The sequence below is a fragment of the Heliangelus exortis genome, chromosome 1 (assembly GCF_036169615.1).
Source record: "Heliangelus exortis chromosome 1, bHelExo1.hap1, whole genome shotgun sequence".
Classification (NCBI taxonomy): domain Eukaryota; kingdom Metazoa; phylum Chordata; class Aves; order Apodiformes; family Trochilidae; genus Heliangelus; species Heliangelus exortis.
Window position 1 is genome coordinate 88,864,843 of NC_092422.1, and position 17,820 is coordinate 88,882,662.

Below are 17,820 nucleotides of genomic sequence, written 5' to 3' on the forward strand. Positions count from 1 at the left end.
GGGAGGGGTGGAGATTTTTTTGAGAGGAGAGAGGGGAAAGTAGGATCCCCTGCCTGAGGGTGTTCGGTGGGGAGGGAGGGGCTGCGCTACCGCGCTGGATAAGGAGAGCAGAGCCAGGATGGTGTAAGGTTGGGTGGCAGGGACTCGAGAGGGGTTCCAGGCTCCGGGGTTGGGGTGAGGTGCCGAGCTGGCTGTAGGGGCGGGAGGGGGCTGCCTGGGCATCGGGAGGGGAGGGGGGCTTGGAGGCCCCTGAGATGGTTGTTGGCAGCAGGGTGGCAGATGGACCCTACCAGCACCCTGGGGAACTGGTGAAGGCGACGGGAGAGCTCTGGTTTGTGTGGACCACCACCAGGGAGCTGTTTGGGGCCCTTGGAGGATCCCGCAGGCAAGGTCCGAGAGCCCTGTTTATGGCCTCGGCCTTTCTGCCGCCCCCCGCCTGGCGCCCCTGGAGCTCCGGGCTTCTGTGTGAGGCCCTGGGGTCATGTCCTGGCCTGGAAGTCTGGCAGCGTTCTCCCATCAGGACTCCACTTTACTCTGTTTTTACACACAGACTACAATTAATTCTTCCCCGTGACAGTTTCTGGATGCTTGATGTGGGATTTTCATCTCTGACCTTAATTATTTTTTGTTCCTGCATCTCTTCTTTCAACAAACATTCTTGTGTTTGGCCATTCCAGTGTCAATTCTGCTACTCCTTTTTAAATTCACATCAATAGTAGTAGCTCTAATGTAATTTCTCTGTTTCTTGTCCTTTGCCTTTTATTTTGCTGTCTTTTCATGTCCTTATCCATTTTATTTACTTCTCAACATCTGCTCTTGAGGGTGGATGGTAAGGTTCAGCCCACACTTCTTGTCAAAACAGATTAAAGCAGTAGTTTTAAGTTTAGTTTAAGCTGGTTTAACTCAAAGACAGTTTGGCCAATTGTGTTTGACAATTTGTGTCGACAGCACCAAATCAAACTTAAGCAAAAATGCAAATCTATGTACCAAGTCAGTGCTTACCTAATCCTCATTTTAAAATATAAGTTATCTCTCAGGGTTTCATACACTGGGTCATAATTAGTTGGACCTTGGGCATTCATTGGTTTTCTATGAGGGAGAATTGTTCATGTAAGGGAATGAAGGGTAGTGAAACTATTTTGATTCAACCTAGGACATCTTGTGCAATCCTAAATTAAACTTTTTAATTTTCTTTGGGAGTTATGTGATTTTCTTCTCCCCTTTAAGAAATTTGATTTAAAATAAAATGCCACCACAAAGCAAAAATGCCAACAAAGGAGTTAGAATGTTCTTAATATCTTTTTTATTATTATTTTTATCGAAGGCTACTTGATAAAAGTGATCTAAAATACTTTAACCCCCCCTAAAATTGCTTTTACATAATTGCTATGCCCTTTTACACACCTCCAAATACACAACTTATTCTACTACTGGGTAGAATTCTGCACCTGTAAGACTATGTTCTGAATAGTCTTCATGAGATATTAAGAAACTTAAATGGATTGAACCATATAACAAAGTGTAAGAAAACCACTAAGTTTAAATAATGCTGCCAGGAGTATGAAATGATCTGTTCTACTCTCCAGTAGCCTCAATGAGGAAAAAAATGAGGTGCAGCAGATATTCAAAATGATAAAAAATTAGTCAGCATTCTGTATTTTATGATAGATAAATGTTGGGTTTTTTTAAGCAAAACACTTATGAATTTTTGTTTTGCTTGAAAAATGGACTACTGAAAAAAGACAATTCCAGAGGAAACGGCAATGTTACTTAGAACCTGATCAAACAAAATTAAATCATCATCAAAGAAACATATCTCTCACAAGAGGTGATATTTTCCAAGCTATATTGGTTTGTAGACATGGAGATAAGTGTCTTGCAGCATTTCTAAAAGCAAACAAATATGTTAGGTAGGGTTAGGCCATGAAGAAATTGTTTTAATTAGAAAAACAACAACACTGTGTTCCCTAACGTTTCTTCTGAAATTGTGCTGACAGCTTTATTACATTGTGAGATTTTATTCAACAAGCTTTTTTTATTTATACAAATATTTTTCTTTGAAAATAAATAAATTTTGTAAATCCCCAGATCTTAATAAAACCTTTATTTCAGTCTCTAAGTCAAGTACTCTGTGATGCAGATTTAGGTACTGCTGTATGCTCTACTTAGAATCTTAATACAGCAGCTGAGATTTTTTTTTTCCTATTTTAATGTATAACTTCATTTTGCAATTGATTTTTTTATCTGCTTATTGAAAAATATGTCTAAATGATATTTTAATTACATCAATGGACAGATAGAAATACTGTAGAAACATAGAAATATCCAGTTTCTAGATGCTTGAACATTTTTTTTTAATAAATACGGTTAGAATTATCAGGACCTGAAGAGAAGAAAACAGAAAAAGGAAAGAAAGAAAAAAGAAAAAAAATGTAAAAGAAGAAAATAGGGCAGTGTATCTTCTCCCAAGATGTCAAAAAGGTACTTTGTTTTCTGGCTGTAGTAAAATTAAGTTCTCTTTAGCAGCAGAGCCGTTCCCTTTCTTTGGCATTTTTCAGTAATTAGGAAAAAGGGGGGAACAGATCCCTTTCTTTGGCATTTTTCAGTAATTAGGAAAAAGGGAGAAACAGCTTTTCAGTGGAGAAAAATAATAAATCACGTTTCAAACACTAGGAAGGGGAGGGAAGAGAGATGGAGATTCCCTGCTGTATTCTCCCACAATACTCAGGAATCCAAGAGGCAGAATAATCACCTGAGATGTGGGAGCTCAGTTTTAATGTGGGGACTTGAAAATGCCTCTCCCATATATACTGCAGTTACTGGTTTTGACCATGTATGATATGACGAGTCTGAAAAATCCTTTCCTGAGGAATGTATCTCAAAAATTATGTCTGCACAAAAATCGTCAGTTTTGACATAGTGTTTCATGTAAAATTAAGTCTGTTCTTCATTTGAATGATCATACAGCACAAGTCTATTCCCTTTACATAAATGACAGTGAAGAATCTCTTTAGATCTACATGTTTTCATACCTAGACCCATACTTTCATACATACATAGTGGGATTTTTAAATCCCACTGTGCCACTTAAAAAAATCAGTGTAAAACCAGTGAAGCTTTTTCTGTTGAACTTCAAAATTTTACCTAGATCTACCTAATCAACACAAACAAAAAAACCCAGACAGAAACCACTGATTATCTCCTCTATTATGTAAGCTGGATGCTGCTGCCAAGAAGTCATACTGGGATGAAACTAGCAGACAAGAAAGAATAACCACATTTTTAGAATCTGCTTAGCAGAAGAATCATTATTGACTATGAGAAGTGTTGGGTATTTGAAGTGGTTATTTTTGCTTGTTCATGGCTCCTTGAAATGGTCACTTTCACAGAAACACAATTATAATATACATTTTCACCCTGTATAGATGTGTATAGATTTTACAGTATTTTTGTCAGCTTTTGCAGGTAGGTATTTTGCCATTTCTTTTACATCCTCTTGTTCCACTCTACCAACATAAAACAGTAATTTTATGGTTGTTCTCATTTTGCAAATAGTTGTGTGACAACATTTGTGGCCCTATTGTAGTCTTCCTGCAGCGCAGTCGTGTCACAGAGGACATGATGCTCACATACCTTCCCTTTGCTTTTTTATTTACCTCTGGTGAGTGTTTTTTTCACAGCACCTGTTAATTTTTCTCACTGCAGAAGCTCTTTAATGTGTCTGACCTCAACTGACTGCTATTATTTCTTCTCTGTTCATTTGAACCTCCGTGATAGTCCTTCTAAATCCATTGAAAACAGATGAAACAAATGACTGCCCTGCCCAAATCACAGACGTTCCTCCTTCTGAGTCCTCATCTCAGATTCTTTCTCTATCCTTTCCTTTTTGCTATCACACTGAATTTGGTAGCCTCTTTTCCCCATCTGGCTCTTCATGGGTGAGGTCCCACCAGCCTGACCCCTCTTTCCTCTCTCAGCAGGGCCACCAGGACAGAGGTGGAGTGGGTCAGGTGTTCCAGGAGTGAGAGCAATGGACAGGCAAGGCTGCACGACAGGCACCCTTCATACCTCCCTCTAATTTGCTACTTCACACACCAGGTAGGGTGGGTGTCAGGCCAGGGCCCAGCCCCAGGTTCTGCCTTGGAAGGGGAAGGATAAAGCTGGGCTGGTGCTGTGGAGAACCAGAAGGCTGATGTGGGTGCTGTTAGCAGGGAAGGAGAAAGAGAATCAGGTGCTGATGGTGCTGCAGCTGAAGCCACTGTCCCACACAGCTCTGCCTTCCTTGCTCATACTGCTTTGGTAGCTTTCCACAACTCTGGATTAGGTCATGGAAGCAGAGAGGCCGTGGTGTGGTGGTGCCTTAGGCAGTGACCTGCTCTCCGATGCTGATGTGATGTTGTTCCTCATCTGCAAGAAGGTGTTCTGGTTGGGGCCTGCTCCTATAAAGAGCAGAACTACCATGGGATTCAACAAAAGTGCTTGAAAGGACACTTGTCTATCTGTAAAATGTTAAGTAATTTATAAATTAATATAGTAAACTTATACCAAAATACTGCCTGAAATGATGTGAGAGCCATAGTGAGATTGAATATATGCCTGAAAAGGGGAACTCACTCAGATTTAAAGCCTTGACTATTTTCAAATTCTGATTATGTTTCAGGAATGGAAAATGAGAGTAATTCACTCAGGATTCTAGCCATAATGAAAGGCAAATGGCAGTAATGCACTTAGAATGCTACCCCATAAGTATTTTTCTTTCAATTGCTCTATAGAAACAGTGCACACAACTGCATAACTGTTCTATATTAATATTAATAAGCATGTAAGGTTTAAAAATGTTTTTCCCTTCTAAGCTGACTTGAAAACTCCAGAAAGCTTGTTAGAAATCCAAGTTGCAGATAAATTTGAAATTTTTGAAATTTAAATTTGAAACTTTCTGCTGTTGCAGTCTCCTTGTTTCATGAGTCCTTGCAGATGTGTAGATTTTTCTGTTGGGTTTCTTCTATCAGGCCCCTATTCAAGGTGCAGTCCCTCCCCCTTGGCAATCTTTCCCTGTATCGTGCCTGTTTAGTGAACTGAGAATGATTTACAAAGAGAAAATTTATTTCTGTTGATACTGGAGTAATGCATTAACATGGACATAGTTTCCTAAGTTATTCACAAAGCATTGTTACTGTTTGCCTCAGAAGACACCACCTGTGTAGATACCTTTTTTAATGGAAAGTGAGCATGGTGGTTATTTCATATGACACTGGCTTCAGAGAATGAAAGGAGAAAAACTTATAGAACCATAGAATTGGCTGGGTTGGAAGGGACCTCAGAGATCATCAAGTCCAACCCTTGATCCACTCCCGCTGCAGTTCCCAGCCCATGGCACTGAGTGCCACATCCAGTCTCTTTTTAAATATCTCCAGGGACGGAGAATCCACCACTTCCCGGGGCAGCCCATTCCAATGTCTGATCACCCTCTCAGTAAAGAAATTCTTTCTAATGTCCAACCTAAACCTCCCCCGGCACAACTTGAGACCGTGCCCTCTTGTCTTGCTGAGAGTTGCCTGGGAAAAGAGACCAACCCCCCCCTGGCTACCCCCTCCTTTCAGGGAGTTGTAGAGAGTGATGAGGTCTCCCCTGAGCCTCCTCTTCTCCAGGCTGAACAGCCCCAGCTCCCTCAGCCTCTCCTCATAGGATCTGTGCTCGAGTCCCTTCACAATTTGACCTCCTATAGAACTTAGCTATGTCCCAGTGCAGCCACATAAAAGCAAACAGATATAAAATCTCTAGGTTTTATCCGTGGAATACTTGAACACTGGAGTGTTAGTACAGATTTTTGTCAAATATACCATAGTTAAGTAGCTTGGATGGTCATTATAAGAGCTTATGTGAGCAGTAAAGATATAGAGTGACTTTTGCTGTCTCAAATGATTGCTATGTATCAATGCCAGTGTACTTTGGTCTTAATGCAGGAGGAAAAAAAGTTGCCAGCTGAGAAGGTACATCAGAATTCTTCATTTTTAAGCCTGCAGAATAGTATGATTTCCCAGAAAAAAAACAGAGTGGCTCAGCGAATATCATCAGCAAGACTTCACAAAATTAAAGAGCTGAAGAATGAAATATTTGATTTACAGCACAAATTAGAAGCATCAAGCTTAGAAAACCACCTTTTGAAACAGCTTGAACGTCGACACTTGAAAGCAATAGATAGTTATGAAAATTCAGAAAGTAGCTTGCCAGATCTTCTAGCAAATCACTATAATGAGGTGAGAGATTTAAGGGAGCTCCTGAGGATATCTCACAAGAAAGAGAGAAATACATCCAGGAAGCTCAGAAAAGTTGAAGTAGAGTTGCAGAAAGCCAAAGATGCTTGCCAGACCTTGCATATGCTTTCAGAAGACAAAGCTCTTGCAGAGAGAGAGGAACTTGATTACAGATTATCAGTCTTTAGAGAAAAAATGGAAGAGAATGATAAGAGAATACAGGTAATATGTCATATCATTGTATTTGTAGAACAATAATAGCAGAGATCTCTGTGCAAGAATATGGAAAATTTTTAGCTGTTTCTTGTCACATTAGTAATTCTGATACAATTCCCTAAAATTGAACATTTTTGTAAAATTCCAGTGCTGTCCTAAGTGTAAAGCACTAAAAGTGGCAGTAGCACCCCCTTCCAGTGGGGGTTCTTTAAAACCCTCTGGTGTTTTAAAATCTGGCAGAAACATATGAGTAGATGAAGACTGCAATAATGATCTTTTAGAAACTAAATTGTATGCCTTAATCCCATTAGGCCAGAAGCATTGCCTATATCTGGAGAGACATCTTCAGCAGAGTCTCCCCTGTACTCCCTGACAGCACCATGGGGCACCCAGGCTTGCTTGGGCCATCTTGCCACGATAACACAGACCTTAATTTATTTTGGCAAAGGACAGTATTAGTCAAGTGTAAAGATCACCAGGCTGCTGCAGATGTAGTTCCTTGAACATCCAAAACTGGCTCATCTGGAACCAACACTGTTTTTTTTACATGGTGCTGGTGGGCAGTATGGACATAGCTACATCTCCTGTTCATTTATCACTGTCAGTCACTGCAGTCAGCTGTAAAGCCCTAGATTTTAGGGCTGGTTCTGCTATTGGTCCATTATGCAATTATAAAAGCCTGATGGGAGTTTAAGAGGAGATAATTCAGTTCTTTATAATATCTCATGCTTCTTTACTCTTACTGAACCTTTTACAATAAGATAGCAATACAGTTTTTAATACACAACTGGAAGAGTAAAACTTCCATTATCCTCCAGGAATTAATTTCTATTTTATATGGGGTATATTATATATAGGCAAACTTGGAGGCATTTCACCATCTGATCAGCTGGGTTTGAATTACATTTATTACATGAAATAAAATTAAAATGTAAACAGCTGAATTCAGACTCCCTTGAAAACTTTCTATTTACAGAAGTCCTATTGAGAAGCTTTAAAAAGCATGCAGGGTTGGGTGCCCACCTTACAGTTTTAGCAACATGTAGTACAATTTAGAACAATTTTAGTGCATGGCACTGGGTTCTGATGATGAAGTACTTGAGATAGAGTACTCAGTAAACTATCTACTATTCTCATCTAAACTAAACCTCTGTATGCTGCCACAGATAATAGATATTGGTGTGAAAAGAAATGTTGCCTTAACATTTCTCAAAGATGATTGTATTCATTAATCCATCAGAAAGGTATTGTACAGCTTATATTTTATGTTTGAATGCCAAATATTTTTATTTGTTTAGTAAAATTAGGTTTAAACCAGTTTTTCCTCATTTCTAAAGAAATGTTGAAGATACGTCATAATTTCATGCATTGGTTACAATAGAATATAATTAGTAGAAGCTTACTTTTCAACATGCTTATTTTTTAAATCTGAGAAGAAAGAATTGAAAATTTTCAACAGTTATAAACTGAGTACATCCTTGGGATAAAATATGTAATTTTTTTAAGAGCCTAGAAAAGCAGCTGGAGTTGAACAATAACACCTTTAGTCGTCATCTGGCAAATGTGAACAAAAAAGCTCTGGAAGCTGGGATAATTACAAAGAACTTGCAAATGGAAATTAGCTCTCTTCACCATAAAATTAAGGTATTCAAAATTTTAAACAGGCTTCTGTTCCTACAAGAAAACTCACGTTTTTAATGTTTTTTTGCTTTTTTTTTTTTTTTTTTTTTTTTTTTTTTTTTGTATTATGTAGCAGTGAAATATTTGTTTCCTAGTTGAGTCTACAGTCTGCCAAAAAAAGTCAAAATATCAAATGATGAAATTATTTTAGAGTTTGTAGAGTTTATTGTAGAGTTTATTTGTCAAAAGTTCAAAGCAGTCCAGTAACTCCACTAGGGGAGGTTTAGATTGGATATTAGGAGAATCTTCTTCACTGAAAGGGTAATTAAGCAATGGAACAGGCTGCCCAGGGAGGTGGTTGAATCACCATCCCTGGTGATGTTTCAAGAGGTGGTGCTTAGGGACAGGGTTTAACAATGGACTTGGTAGAATTAGGTTAATGGTTGGGCTTGATGATCTTAAAGATCTTTTCCAACCTGAACAATTCTGTTCTGAATTCTAAATCTGTAATCTAAACAGATTAATGCCTCACAATTTGAACAAATAATCCTCACTAGCTGGTAACCATCTTGATAGACCTAGGTCAGTATATTCATTCCTAGCTTTAAATGGTCTTCCTTATAGAAACACTTTCAAATCAAATTTAGTGAGATTGAATCATAGGATGGTTTGGGTTGGAAGGGACCTTAAAGATCATTTAGTTCCAACCCCCCCTGACAGGGCAGGGACACCTCCCACCAGACCAGGTTGCTCACAGGCCCATCCAGCCTGGCCTTGAACACTGCCAGGGAGGGGGCAGCCACAGCTTCCCTGGGCAACCCCTGCCAGTGTCTCACCACCCTCAAATTAAAGAATTTCATCCTGATGTCTAACCTAAATCTTCCCTCTTCAAGTTTTAAACCATTCCCTTTGTCCTCTCATTATACACCCATGCAAAAAGCCCCACCCCAGCTTTCCTGTAGGCCCCCTTCAGGCATTGGAAAGCCACTATAAGGTCACCTCAGAGCCTCCTCTTCTGTAGGCTGAACAACCCCAACTTCCTCAGCCTGTCTTTATAGGGGAGGTGCTCCATCCCTCTGATTATTTTAGTGTCTCTCCTCTGGACACGTTCCAGGAGCCCTATGTCCTTCTTATGCTGGGGACTCCAGAACTGGACACAGTATTACAGGTGGGGTCTCACAAGATATTACGATCTGCAAAACCAGAGTTGAACAAAAAGACGTGTAAATTTTTCAAGAATTTGTTTTTATTCTAGCTTGTCCCAAGCTAGAATAAATATTGTTCAATATTTATAAATAAATAAATATAATATTTGTAAAAAATAAATATAAATATTGTCCCAAATATTTTTGGGACAAAAATATTTCACTTCAACACATACTGTAATGCTTGTAAGCCAAACATACAGGAAAACCTAAAAGTGACACTAAATAGAAAAAAAAAACAAACCTACCATGAACTCTGTGAGTTGTAAACAAGAAAAATAGTACATATGCTGTAAAATATGAAAATCCTTTAGCTTTTAATAATTTAAACAATGCTTGTTACACAGTTGAATACACTTTTTAAAAAGATTTCTCTATAAAGTGACCAATCCACCTGCTGATCCTGCTAGGGAGCTTTCTCTTTATTAAATGAATCAAATGCCTGTGAAAGGAATTGTTATGGGAGGTTTTCCCAGGCATTTTGAAGGACAGACCAGGCAAGTCCTCAGGATTCATGGAGATTTGTATTTCTGTATAGGACCATTGTATGTCATTCTTACCTATGTATCAGGTACAGAAACTTTCCTCCTGATATTTAGCAGCAACCAGGCTGCCCAGCTGAAAAAGCCAAATATGCTGTTGGGAAAGGGAAAAAACAGAGTGCTCTTCCCCAGGCCCAAGAGTGCTCTTACCCAAGTCCCCTGAACAGCACTGGCATTGATATTTCCCCTGCCAGAGTCTGATCTCTTCCTGTATGTGCAAATCCGGGAGATGGGAATACTTATAGTCCCAGAAACACTACTGTAAAACTGTTCCAAATGCAAATTATTCTAAACTACAGTTCTTATTTCCCTAAAATATTTCTATTTCATGTGTTTACCACACAGTGTTCTATGCATGGCCAGTTCTCTAAACGTTATAGATTCACAAAACCTTCAATTGTTTTATCACAAACAAGACCCAACATGCTTATTAACCTTATTTCTGTTTCAGATTATCCTTACACATTCAGTTTTGGCCACTTAAGATTATTCAGACCATTCAAGGTATTTGACACACTTTTAGGACAACCTGGATGTCCAAAGTAAATGCAGCTCCTATTTTTCATCCCAAAAACTGATATAGTGAGAGTGCTGTTGAAATCTCTCTTCTGTGCTTTAGTTTTCAGTAAGGAAAGAAGAATCCTTCTAAACAAATTCTGAAGTTGTGCCTCAGAAGTTTTTGTCATGTCCCAAGCAGTAGGTCGTAAAACATAACTGAGCACACTGTAACCAAGGGCACTTAGTAAATTAATTTTAAAAGGAAAGTAAAGCAAAAAATTACTCTGAAAATGGCCCTTGGCACAACAAATGAAAAACTCATTAGAGAAGACTTAATCTTCTGAACACTGCATTATGAAAAAGATCATGTAGGTGTACAGATGTGTTCTTAGCATTAAAAAGGGACAAGCTTGACTTGGCTCATGAAAGAAAATGACAGATTCCTATTTATGTAAATGACAGTGTCACCACATAGCCTGACACAAAGCAAAATCACTGACATATTTCTCCCAACATGGGAAAATTAAGTTGGTAAAAAGTCTTTCTTAATGCATATTAGAAGTTTAATAGTGTTTGTTTCTTCTTAGGAAAAGAATCGGCAACTTTCTGTAAAAAATATCTATGCAAATCGGATGCCTAAAATCCCAAAAGATGGAAGTTATTCAGTACCATACAAAAAAAGTACATGTATGTTCATCTCCTTTTTTTTGTTCAGTTATGTAAAGCATTGTTTTACAACTGCAAGGTATATTCCAGAATAAAGACAATATTGTCCTTTTAGGTGGGTTAAAAATATTGGTTTACATGTAACTTAAAGAGTTGTGCCTGGGTTTTTTGTACTTTATTTTAAGAATACAAATACGTGACCAGTTTTTAATATGTAACCCATTTTTCATAATAAGTAGCATTAGCATATATAGTTTTAATATACTAACAGTGACACGGAAGTAGTGTGGCTACTTTAAGCTTCTATTTGCATCAGAAGCTCTTTGTCTATTTGGTTTTTAGCAAGGTTAATCTATCAACCCACAAAACTTTTGCAGAGAACTTTTTGTTCACCAGGTTCCCTTTGATTTGGCCTGGAGAAATGGCTGCTCTTGCCTAGAATTGCCCCAATGTGGCACCTCACAAAGAACTCTTCTGTAGCAAATTCCTTCCTGGTTTTAGTACAGACTTTTGAAGTGCATTTATACAAGCAAATATCATCCATTCAATTGGGCCTTTAAAAATTGTTTTCTCATCTTTAAAATCCTCAGACCCTATAACACAGAACTAGCAGAGATGCTTTAATATCCATTATTGAGGATCCCACAACTTGCATTTTGTTGGGGTGAAAGGAGGGGAGGGGTTTTCAGATAAAAGTGTGGAAGTTTAGAGGCCAGTCTGATGATCATAGTGTCAGTTTATCTGAGAGAAGATAATGTTCATCCTTTGTAGTCCTTTGTTTTTTAGTGTAAGTAAATTTAAATGGTCAACCATAAATTGCAATAACCCAGTAATTGTATATCCTTTCAATTGATGCTATCCAGAGAGTTGATGTTATTTAGAATAATACAGTAGAATGATAGAAAAACAAACAAGAGAAAGTCAACTCTATCAAGGAAAAAAGAGCTCTTTACTAAAAGGAGTTATTTCTTTCACGTGGATGCTCAGACAGGTATTGTAGAGAGAAATACCTAGTATATACCATCTTTTCTATCAAACATTTCAAGAATAACTACCTTGGGGGGGATTCAGCTGCCTGAATCCAGTGCCACCTGAGGTGTCTTGGCACATCCTGCCTGGCCACGTAAGTTGTTGTTCCAGAGGGACATGGGTGCCTCATCAGTTCTGTGTAACATCAGCCAGCCTTGTGTTATCCACACGTGTTATCCTTGAATACTGGGGGGCATCCCAAATAGCATGAAGCACTTGTGTCCAGGCAAGTGAACTTGAACTCTTGAACTAAGCAAGCAACAGCTAAAAACCACTATGAATCTTACAAGCCAAGAAATGTTATGTTGCCAATGTGTTCATTATGTTAATCAGGGACAAAAATGTTGGAGAAGATTTTTCTTGAAGCTCTTACAAATTTCTAAATTGTCATATGCTTTAGATGTAGTATCTCAAACTTACCAAGAAATATGTTTTATACAGAAATTAATAAACAGATTTAAAGTACTTTCCCCACGTTGAAAATAATATTTTGCCTCCTACTCAGTATTATAAACATTCTGTCAAAATCGTAACGGAGATCTTTCTGCACCACAGATTTTCAGCCTTAATTTTGGATAACAATCTGAACATTGACTTTCCTAAGTCAATTACCTCTTTAAAATAATGCTCAGATATTCCTGTGCTAAACTGAAGGAGGAATTGAAACTTTCTTCATATAAGTACAGAAAGGCACTTAAAATTTCTACAGTAGCAAACATATCTGCTGAAAATATCACACATGCCCACAGAATTCTTCAAACTACAGAATCAGTACAAAGTATTATCATACTCAACTGCTTACTTCTTTCCCTTTGTTGCCTTTGCAAATCCATTACTTTGTCTTAACTTCAGGTGAGCTACAGGGAAAAGGATGGTAATCCAAGCTGTAAAAAAAAAGAAACACAAATTCCTATTTCTCATTTCAAGTCAGAAACCTTTTTTATGAAGTTCTGAATTACAGTTTTACTTAAATCACATAACAAGCTGTGATTTTAAAATTTTAGTCCCATATAGACTTTGTTCAATATTGTCACTTAAATTATGGTACTTTAATCACTGTTTACTGTTTAAGTTCTTCTTTTCTTTAAGCTTAGTTGGAGGGAGACCTGATATTTTGTAATGAAAAGGTTCCAAGCAAAATTGTCTGATCTTTTGGTATTTTTGGCCAATAAAGGTTTCGTTCTGTGCCAGCTAATGGAACAGATGATTTAGAAATCTAGAATTGGAATTACTGAAAACTGTTTTTCCTTTTCACTACTGACTTGAATTTTCCTATAACAGACTTAGAAAGAGCTACTTCAAGTTGTTACTTTCTATTCTGTGTTCTCAAAAACTTTTACCCAGCAGGAAAAAAAAACGTGGGGCTGCATTTTTTAGCACTCCTGATAAATAGCTGTAGGTAAACCTGCTTAAGTTATCAGGAATCTCTATGTACATAAATAAAATTGTTTTATTGAATGAAGCCATTAATCTAAGAAGCTCTTTATGCTTCTTAGCAGAAAGTTTATTCAGTGGGGGGAAGACTGTGCCAGCTCATCTGGAGGTGCAGCTCCCCCTAGTTCTGAATCTGAGGAACACTCTGCTGATCGCTGTTAAAAAAACTGCTGAATCACTTGCTGGTTGCCTTCCAAAACGGAAAACTAATTCCCTCCATATCATCAGAGCCATTCCTTCAGTAGTAATCCTCAAATTGGTTGTCAATATCCATTTCATCACCAAACCACAAACATTTGAAAATCACAACTTTTATGGACTCTTTCTCTGGTTTCAGAGATCAAAAATGGGAATAATATTGAGTGGTGACATAGGTAAGGTCACTTTTTTGCTGCTGTGCTAGCAACTTTCTCAGCTACAGTGGTTATGTCAGCAACTTTTTCAGCTGCTGTAGTTATGTCAAAATTACTCTAACAATAGAATAAAATATACTCACCTTCCCCATCCCATCTCCTCACAGCAATGTCTTTGAAAGTCTCATTCAATCACTCCCTTGGAATCTCTTTCAAAGACTCTTTCAAAGTGTTAAGCATTTTCTCTGACAACTTTGGTTCCATAAAGCCTTAGATAAATGTCTAACTTTGCAAAAGGTGAGTAACCAAGTCAGAAGGCATAAATCAAGCATTTTTATTAGACACTGTATGATCCAAATTTAGGAACCTGAAGGCTGCGACCTGATACTAAACCTCTTAAATTTACATTAGAATGTTACCACACAAATGAAGTCCACAGGGACTTTGGGATACAGATACATTTGTCTGACTTCACATGTTGTATCTGAATAGGACTTTATAGATCTGAAACTTAAGTATATCTTTGATTTACTGAGGTACAGATGTTTGTGCTCCAGTTGCAACATTTATAGATTAGACAGAAGAGAAATTTTCTCAATTAAAGGGCATTAAGACATGTGACAAAAAAAAAAAAAAAGTTTAAATTCTAGGCTACAAACCAGTATTGTCAGTCACCAAAGATGTCTTTTGTTTATGCCAACAGTATAATTCCAGAAACTACTATATTACTAACAACTGTTCTTTTTCACTAGGTCTTAGTATAAACAAATCAATACAAGTAGATAAACAGAGTTTTAGATCATTGCTGCTGTCCCAGTACCAAACTCAGGAAACAGCAAAAAGTCCAATTCATCCAACAAAGGTATGGAAGAGCTGGATCCAATCTCTCAACTAAACTGTATGTTACTCCATAAGTTTCAGTAATGAAACCTGAATGATTCACCATCTTAACTTTCTAGGATGTGGATATTGTATGAATGTAATTACATTACAAAAAATACACAGGACAAACATTTTGATATAAAATAAGAATATAATAGTAGTAAGTAATGTTTTTAGAAGTATTGTACTGACAGTGTGCTTTTAAAAGTCACTAAACATGTATTCCCTCATTATTTTTACCCTTAATTGCTAATTATAGGGGGAAAAGTCTTCTGAAGAGAAGAATCAGAAAGATAATGCAAATGAAGCATACACAGATGCCCAGTGTGGAACAGAAAATCCATCAACCAAGAAAATACTTAAGCTGGAAACTTTTGATATAACACATGGAGGTATATTTTAACATTTTTTTCAGAAACTCGTTGATCTTTTCCCAAGTTGAATGAACTGATGGTAATTTACATAGGTCTGACAGCTACTAGCTAGCACCTGACTGATGGGAACTAGTTCAACAAAATAATGTACGGAGCACCACTGAAATTCAGCTGCTGTCAGTGCTGCACTAACCTCAGAGCAGCTCAACAGTATAAGTCATCTTCATAGTGCTGTACTTATAAAAGGAGTTCCTGGTCATGTTGATAAAAAGTCAGAGCTGTATCTGTAAAAGTGTACTTCAGTTAATAGTAGTTAATTCCTCACTAATGTAACACTGATCTCAAATTGTTGCTTGTGAATCTTCATCATAGCTCATGTCAACATATGCTTCTAGCTCAGGATCTGTTGCTGAGAAAAGGTCTTCCTCAAGAGCTGGGAGTATCTCCTCACTACAGTGATCACTGTAAATATATTTTATGTTTATATTTAAGCCATTAACTGTGTTCTCATATAATGGCTATATGCAAGAGAATAACCTATAAACACCTCTATTTTGAAGGAGTTCTATACAACAGAAGAAACCAACGCTTCTATTTCTTCAGCTGAGCTTTTCTTTCTAAAAATACTCATGTGATTTCATTATAGAGAGCCTTGTAGAAAGAACCAAGGTCTGAATGCCATCATGCTGAATACATAAAAAATGGCAGGAGACATTACATGACCTAAAGGTCATGCATTTACAGAGGTGAAACAGGTTGTTGGGGTCACTTACTAGATCAGTAACAAGAGCTAGTAATCTGGAATGCATTAACTCCTGTGTTTTATACTCCACCTTCTCAGCCAGTACCCTTTCCAGACTTCATCAGAGAACTGAAGTCATCACTTGCCTTTGAAATCTCCTTTTAAAATTTAAAAATCAGAAAATGCAGGTCTTTTGATTCTGCCTGTGACCCTCTCTTCTGTTTGTCAGACTGTCTTCTGGCTTTCTTCCACTGCTATATTAGCCTTAATTGAAGTCTTATGTAGCTATTTTAATTATTGCAACTTCCTACTTCTCCTTTAAGCTTGGACTTAATCTCATTTTGGAGGGATTCTGAGTCTCTCCAAAGCACAGAACCTATCATAATTTGTCCACTGCAGCAGACATGTGTCTACTGTAGGCATTCAGTATACACATAAACTTTTTCTATTAAAGAGTGGAACTACAGGCTAGAGAGTTGCAGTGTATTCTGCTCTATGCAACAAGTAATGGTTTTGTTAATTGAAAGAAAGTCATACGTATTTTTAAGTTCCATTTAAAATCAAGAAAATTGCAATTAGAGTTTAGATCTCATATGGTTTTCTCTTGTGTTGTATGTGACTTTTCTGGACCTATGTTTAGCCATTACTGATTATATTTACATGCTAATTGATTTTAATAAAATTAAATATAATGAAAAAAGGTAAAAATATTTACCTGGATTCAATGGTACGATTTAAATCTTGCCCCATCCTGTTGTGTTTATTAGAAAATAGCATTGCCATAACCCTGAAGACAGAAATGCCATCGACAGTAACAACTGAAACAATTAAATAAGGAAGTAAATTTTGCTGTCATTAATGCTTCATGAGCCTTCCTGTTCCTTAGCAATTTAGGAACATTCCTAAAATCCACAAAATTTCATTTTAGACTATTTAAGGGAGGGCAAACTACAGATGGAAGACTACGCTTCCTTGGAATTTATGAAAGAAGAAAAAGAGAGAGATTTGCTTGAACAGGAGCTGAAAAAAATTATGAAAACTGAACAAGCTCTTCCAAGTGACAGTGTGAAAGAGAGCAATCAAGAGGAAGATGCAGTGGAAGAATCTGAAAAAGAAGAAAAAAAGCCAGAAGAACAGCTAAATAACAGTGAGAAGGCAGGGCGTAAATGTGTAACTCCAAGTCCAAAAAACAAAACACACACAAGGCCAAGAAAAAAATACATATTCTCTGAAGCCACTGAGAATTTGCATCATGGGCTTCCTGCATCAGGTAAAAAATCCAGTCTTTGCAACAAAAGACACACAGGTCATAACTGCAGTGAAACAGCTGAATCGAAAGTGAAAAATTCCTTTGGGTTATATGAACCATCTTGTGGTAAAATTACCAAAACAAGGCGTAAGTGCAGTTCCACTGAAACAGAAGGATGCGCTCATGTGACATTTGCTGACAGGAAAAACAGTCTTATGAAAGAACTCTTTGGACCAGGCTGTGTTTGAAGAGACAACCATTCAAGTTATAACATGAGAGGAATGGAGAAGAGAAAGGATGCAGGATTACACAAAACAAATTTCAAACCACCACTACTAACTAGTTCATAACGTAAAGCATCTAACACTAATGATGTAGTCATAAAAATACAAATTAAATGCTCTGTTTAACATCAAGTAGAACTTATCTTTATTTGAGAAATACAATTGAAAACATCTAAAAACCAAAGCCTTCATTTTTTACCTTCATTAAATGCATATTAAATCTTACAAGTCCTGAGAATTTCCTTCTATGATTTTTCAAAAATTAGTGTCCCAGAAAGACATTCTGTTCTTGGTCCGTGCACACACACGTGCCTTAAACTGCCTTAGCAATTACATTTTTAGTTGTTAAAATGTGTCCAAGTTTGCCACATTACAAAACAAATTGGTCTTTGTTTTGTAATTTCCAGTTTTTTTTTTTGTGGTCTCTGCATTCTGAATTTTGAAGCTGATTATTTGTTAACTAGCTAATCTG

General features: G+C 37.4%; 1 protein-coding gene across 6 annotated transcripts; it reads left to right on the forward strand.

The window, feature by feature from the left end:
• Positions 1-2,363: 2,363 nt before the first annotated feature.
• LCA5L (lebercilin LCA5 like) lies at positions 2,364-17,576 on the forward strand. Of its 6 annotated transcripts, none has more exons than XM_071752545.1 (8): positions 2,364-2,481; positions 3,978-4,098; positions 5,964-6,476; positions 7,977-8,114; positions 10,923-11,022; positions 14,570-14,679; positions 14,959-15,091; positions 16,744-17,576. In XM_071752545.1, exons 1-8 carry the CDS (start codon positions 2,471-2,473, stop codon positions 17,310-17,312), a joined length of 1,695 nt encoding a protein of 564 aa, XP_071608646.1. In that variant the 5' UTR covers positions 2,364-2,470; the 3' UTR covers positions 17,313-17,576. The 6 variants fall into 6 exon arrangements, with proteins under 6 accessions (XP_071608646.1, XP_071608656.1, XP_071608676.1 ...); XM_071752555.1 differs by lacking the exon at positions 16,744-17,576 and adding an exon at positions 16,583-16,737; XM_071752575.1 differs by lacking the exon at positions 16,744-17,576 and adding an exon at positions 15,446-16,523.
• Positions 17,577-17,820: the final 244 nt, after the last annotated feature.

What these genes read in the sequence shown, in the direction of transcription:
- LCA5L (XM_071752545.1), top strand. An exon ending in AGAATGATAAGAGAATACAG is followed by an intron (nt 6,477 to 7,976) that starts GTAATATGTCAT and finishes AATTTTTTTAAG; the next exon opens with AGCCTAGAAAAGCAGCTGGA. An exon ending in ACCATACAAAAAAAGTACAT is followed by an intron (nt 11,023 to 14,569) that starts GTATGTTCATCT and finishes CTTTTTCACTAG; the next exon opens with GTCTTAGTATAAACAAATCA.